General features: G+C 42.6%; 1 protein-coding gene across 1 annotated transcript in view; it reads right to left on the bottom strand.

Moving 5' to 3' along the window:
* The window catches only part of LOC103195063 (protein disulfide-isomerase-like), a 165140-nt gene extending 164481 nt beyond the window's left edge, over window positions 1–659 (bottom strand). Inside the window, 1 exon segment of the mRNA XM_042780642.1 lies at window positions 590–659. Within this exon segment, the coding sequence (XP_042636576.1) occupies window positions 590–659 (70 nt within the window).
* Between the last annotated feature and the right edge of the window lie 5731 nt (window positions 660–6390).

Raw genomic sequence — 6390 nt, 5'->3', positions numbered from 1 at the left:
TCAAGTATAGCAGGGATTGTGGGGCTGGCACGGGATCGGGCAGTGTTTCGTTCTGCTGTGCATGGGGTCGCTATGAGTCGGAAACGACTCGACGGCAGTTAACAACAACAACAAAGCAGTTGTACAATATGACAATGGGCTCTTGATTTTGATTGGCTTTGGAGGAAAGCCAAGTGAACTCTAACCAAAAACTGGTATATACTAACAATGGATATCTACTTAGGTAAGTTTTATTTCAGTCAATCTGATAACCAACATTAGCAGGTTATTGTAGCTTTTCTGAATATGTCTAGGATGTCTGCATGGAAATCCAGAGGGATTCGGGTGAATCCCTATTCCTGTGAAAGTAAAGCAACATTTGTTTGGCAAAAATAAAAGTGCTGTAACATTTGCCTGTGCAAGGCAGAGGTCTTAGTGTGCTCTATACACAGGTTGCCTGAATCCACTATTCCTGTGAAAGTAAAGCAACATTTGTTCCAATCTCTTCTCTGGTGGAGTAGTGATTAGTTGCCCAGAGCACTCCACTCTGCCAGCAATCCTCCTGCCCAAAGGCACTCAGCTTTCTCACTTCATGGGCCAGGAATCTCACCGCACAGTCTCCTGCTGGTTTTCCGGTTCTGCTGCATCTGCTTCCTCTGTTTCTCATCATCTTTCACCATCTCCAGTATTACAACACTCCCTCTCTGTATCCTGGGTCTAGGAAGTTCTCAGTGCTGGGATCCCAGGTCTAAAAGATGAGCTCCACTCATAGCTTTCTTTCTTGGTGGTAGTGAAGTCCCCCTGTCTGTCTCTGGGACTGCTCAATTTAATCCTAGCAGGATGGCAAAATGATTAATCCCCTTATTAGGGATCCATACACCTTGCTTCCATGGTCCCACCACCCACAAAGGGTACCATTTTTTAATATTTGCATTATTAGCAAGCTGTCCAATTTCCTTGGTGGATCACAAACACCTTATTTGTGTATACTCACCCAGTCATTTGTTGGGAGTTACAAGAACATGGTTAGAAAAATCATATAAAAGTAATTCATTGCACTGCAACTGGAAAGTCAAATTCGGTTCCTTTGCCCAATGCCAACTATGTCTCTCAACTTGTTCAAGTCATCTGGTCACTGAGATCAGTAGCAATACAAACACAATGGGACCATGTTTCTCTTATGAGCCAATCATTACCTTTCACAAGCCTCATCAGTGCTTGATTGAATGGGCAGCAACAAGGCATATCCATCCATAGAAACAAACCAGTCAGCCCATAAATAAGCTACCAGTATCTCTCTGGGGATTTAGAAGAATTTGTCCTTGTGTAATTTTTCTGGGGTTCAATATGTCATTCCTGTAAATGGTGGAGCAACACATACTCCCTGTCCATTCACTGACTACTGAAGACAGTGTATTAAAAATAAGGCATGGATAATTGCACATATGCATACTATACATTTCTGAGGACAGTGGAATGGAGCCCCTCCTTGGGTTTCCAAGGGGGTATCTCTATGGAAGTAGATTATCCAACCTTTCTTCTGAGGAGTGGCTGGTGGGTTTGAACCACCAGCCTCTGGTTAGCAGTCAAATGCCACCAGAGTGCCCTGTCAACCCTTAGGGAAATGTGAATCATCATCTTCATATTTGTGCTGGTTTTATATATTTGTGTGTTTGTCTTCCTCCCCATAGAGCATATCCTATTCTATCCATCTTTGTATGCCAAAGCCTTGCCATTATGCCTGTATTTGTTGCCTATCTACTTGCATTGCACATGCAGGCAGCCTGTGCCTCAAAATTCCAGACAGCCTTAAGACTGTTAGGGATGAGACACATATCCACATTGGCATCAACCATTCTATAGGTGTTATGTTCATCTGTGATCCCACACAAGACATTTACACAGTGTTGGCTAAGTAAATACCATTATCATTATTATAGGAAGCAAACAATAAACAATAAAAACAGATTCTCAAAAAGAGAACTTACCCTTCTACAAATTATCAATGTTCATTTTACATCACTGGGCAGGGGTGCTTGGTTTAAATCAGATATCAGAAGTTGTCTTCATGTCACTGCTGCCTCTGGCTATCACCATGCTACTGTGGGGCTGGCATGAATCCCAAAGCTTCTGCTCTGCTTCTTGGCCTTGACCTGTGTTCTGGCTCCTACCTTGCTACTTGAACCTGCACAGCTCTCTTGCTGCCACTATATTCAGACTCCTCTTGCCCTGAGGGGAGGTGTACAACCCCTGCATGGGAAACACTCAGGTCTCCTTTGCTGTGGTAGTTAAAGTTGTATGTCAACTTGTCTGGGCCTGGTTGAGTGGCTGGGCAGCTGGATGTAGTATTCTCCATGATAAGACTGGTAATCAACTCCATGGTGGAATCTACTGTGAGCAGCTGAGTAGCTGCCTTTGTGTATGTGGTCTGCTTCCTGTATATAAGTAGCAGCTTTGGGAACAGTCTCTAACCTATGGCATGTTTGGACCCTGCATGTAGCTGTGTTGTTGTTCAGCAGCCTGCCATGCTCTGGTGACCTTGGGACTTTCAATGGACTTGAATTAATTGTTTCCTGTATGGTTTGGTAACATCAGGACTGTGACTTTTTATTTGTCTACCTTGGACTTGTTAGCCTCAGCAGCCAGTAGCTACCTGAGTGAAGAGATGTCTCTAGCTTCAGTGGGCTGGGAGCAAGAGACAGAGCTGAAGCCCAAGGTCTAGGAGTTTTCACACAGCCCCTAGAGCCTGGTACTTTGAACCTGGACTTAAAGCCTCCAAACTATAAGAGAATAAACTCCTGTTTGTTAAAGCCATCCCATTTGTGGTATATTCGTCAGAGTGACACTAGATAACCAGAACACTTGCCCTCCACAAGAAAGTGTTACAGCTCTTTAAACTCTGCTAGCAAATCTTCTGCCCAGAGACATCTAGCTCTATCCTGCTGTAAGAAGACCTCTGAACAGGATCCTCTGAGGCAACCCCTGTGTGGGGCACATGAAGACTTTTGCCTTGCACAGGCAAATGTTAAAGCTCTTTTGGTTTTGCCAGCTAGCCTCTTGCCTGAAGGCACTTAGCTCTAGCTCTAGCTCTACAGGCCAGCAAGCCCACCACAGCTGTCTCTTACTATCTCATGCCATTTTAGTGTTACAACTTTTTCTTCTGGGTCTAGGAAGTTCTCAGAGCAGGAGCTCCAGGGTTTTTGGTCCAAAGGACGTGCTTTCCTTCAGAATTTTCTTGATAGCAATGAGGTCCCCCTGAACCTCTGTTTGATTGACAAGGAAAGTCTTTGCCAATTTTAAAGCATGGCCCTCCCATCCGGGGCATGAAATGACTAATTCCCTCTGTGGACCATAAGTCACTCAATTTCCATAGTCCCTGCCAATCATTTTGTGGAAATTGAAAGATCATGGCTATAAAGGCCATATAAAATGATTCATAGCACTACAATGCCTCAAAAAGTAAATAATTTCAGTGACTCAAAGAGAAGTCAAAGGCTTTAGTTAGCTAATGTGCCTCAGGGAGCCCTTGAAGATCAGATGACTCTCTGAGTGCAGTAGGGCTGGCTGTAGTTTCATAGGTGAGGAGCAGAGTGCATGTTCTAGTGACTCAGGTCAGATAGCAGTCCTTGTCTCTAAATCTGTGAATGCACGGATGAGGGCCATCCTAATGTCTAGGCTTCCTGTTCAAGATGAAAGTAAAGTCCCGCCCTCATAACTAGCAGAGCATATCTTGTCAAGAATAATTTTTACAAGCCTTGCAGTTTTTTGTTTAGTCAATATTCACAGGGCAGGGAACGTAAGGAAAAAGGGCAAGGGATAAATAGGGGCCACTTGTTACTCTTACAATTTTTAAATAGTTTTGTGTATAATTTTGTCATGTATACATAACTGCCTTGTTAAAGTCATTTTTAGCCACTTATCTGCTCTGGTAGTGTAGTGCCTAAAGGTACTTGACTGCTAACCAGAAGGCTGGTGGTTCAAACCCACCAGCCACTCCTCGGAAGGAAGATGGGGCAATCTACTTCTGTAGTGACACTGCCTCGGAAACCCAAGGAGGGATCACTATGAGTTGGGTCCGACTCGATGGCACATAACAACAACAACAACAACAACATCTGCCATCAATATCATGGTTACTCAAAAGGCTCTTGATTATATAACACTTAGCAACCAGGACCTAGAACAGTATACAATAAGCCTTACAGTCCAAAAACAGGCTCAACAATTTCAAGCACCTTATGAATGAATCTTAAATACAAAAGGAGGGAATTGAGGCAGTCTTAGGCCTCTTCCCACATTCCTTAAGATGATATCTAAGAGCTGACCTTCTTAAAGAACATGGGGGAAAAAAAGAACGAGAAGCTAGCAGATGGTATCTTGAGATACGTTCTGGCCAGAAGCCTCCAGAACTGCCACTGGTTATCACACAGGTACAGTGTGGAAAACCTTCATATGTAAGTGAACTTTTGACATCATAGGCCAAAAAACACACCCCTTGGCAACTGTGATACTGCACCCCTACTGCAACCTCACTAATGTTAATTATCTCTTAGAATGTAAATATTTTCTATGAAATCAAATATATATGCACGACTTCTTTGTTTTAAAATGTATAAAAAGGGAAATGACCTATTGTTGGGGGAACTCAATCTGAGGTGAAGTCCTCAGAGTTCCTTGCTTGTGCACCTGCAATAAATGGACTTTGCTCTCCTCACTTCAGTGTTGTACTTGCTGACTTGGGAGTCATACCCATCAGGACCTTCTCACAGCAATTTTCTGGAACAACGCCTTACATTTTCTTCATTTATAAAGGGTAAAATGATATGATCAGACTGCAGAGTTCAAAAATCTCCCATGATCTGGTCTCAGGAGGGAGATTGAGCAGAAATAGGCCATCTATGCTGGCTGAAGTGGCCATTTACTACTGGGCATTTAATGAGATCACAGAAGAGAGAGAGGAGAGTCCGAGTCCCCCCATAGTGACCTCTTCCTCATCCCTGCTCCCATGCCCACAGGCTTCAGGCATATGGGTAGAAAACAATATCCAATCCATAAATCATATGTCTGGGGGAAGAAGAACCAAACTGGTTCTAGAGAAGGTGAGAAGTTAACAAGGAAAATTCCCTCTTTAATATAAAACAGTAGGTTTAGATAGTCTGTCCATTATTAGAATAAGCAAAATGAAGGAAAAGACCTGGAAACTATGCAAGCTTGCTACATGTGCACATATATAGACATATTTGTTGTTGTTGCTGTTATGTGCCATTGAGTCGGACCCGACTCATAGCAACCCCTCCTTGGGTTTCTGAGGCAGTATCACTACGGAAGTAGATTGCTCCATCTTCCTTCCGAGGAGTGGCTGGTAGATTTGAACCACCAACCTTCTGGTTAGCACTCAAGTGCCTTAGCCACTATACTACCAGAGCTCCCATATAGACATATACACAGTGAAAAAGAGGAACATTACATTGCAATCAAACTATAGAAGACAAATCCAGTCTAAAAGAAAAAAAAGCCATCAAAACAGGAGCATGTTCCCCATGACTACTTTAAGTTATAGATGAACTTCTTAAGACCATAACTCATTTTTAAAAAGAGCTTGAAGAGGAAGTAAAGCAACATCCATAAATATAAAGGAGATACCCAAGAATATTATCATCAGTTGTCATCAAGTATAAAGAAAACAGGTGGACATTTACAAACAAGAAAAAAAAATTAAATAGATGACTTCTTGATTAAAACTTCATGGTGATAAAATTTAACTACATGACTGAGGAATAAAAATTAAGAATTTAGAAATGGAAAAATGGTGCAGGACAAAGAATTTGATTTGGCTCTTTGACTCTGGTTTCTGAAGATAACTAGAGCAAACAAGATGGTTTTGTTTTCCAAAACAACTGGGCAAGAAGAGGTTACACAAGCACAACACCTTGTGAGGTAAACTCAGGAAAGGAGGGGTTGGATCTAATGCAATCATAACTATTCATTGATTGGATTGATCATACCTAAACATTAAGGCCCACATCATGCCTATTCATTGAGATCCTAGTGACTAGGGGACCCTGGACCTTGGAGCTCTCTCTTTGGGGCTTTCAGGATTGGTGAGAACAACCATGCATGGGAGAGGAAGTGGCATGTCCCTGGGGACAATGGAGGCCTTGTGGTGGGAACTCTCCTAGATCTTACCTGATGCATCTCTATGTTTGCATCATATCTGGTTATAATATATGGGTAATGATAAAAGTAGCTAACATCTTTCTGAATTTTGTGAGCTGCTATATTGGGCAATCCTACTTCCGTAGTGATACTGCCTCGGAAACCCAAGGAGGGGTCGCTATGAGTCGGCGCCGACTCGACGGCACATAACAACATAACAACATATAGAATTAAGGGAGCTCTGGTAGCCTAGTG

The sequence above is a fragment of the Orycteropus afer genome, unplaced genomic scaffold (genome assembly GCF_000298275.1).
Source record: "Orycteropus afer afer isolate SDZICR_OR568_19922 unplaced genomic scaffold, OryAfe1.0 scaffold00050, whole genome shotgun sequence".
In the NCBI taxonomy this organism is placed as follows: Eukaryota; Metazoa; Chordata; class Mammalia; order Tubulidentata; family Orycteropodidae; genus Orycteropus; species Orycteropus afer.
The sequence above is the reverse complement of the archived record's forward strand: the minus strand, read 5'-3'. Positions and strand labels throughout refer to the sequence as shown.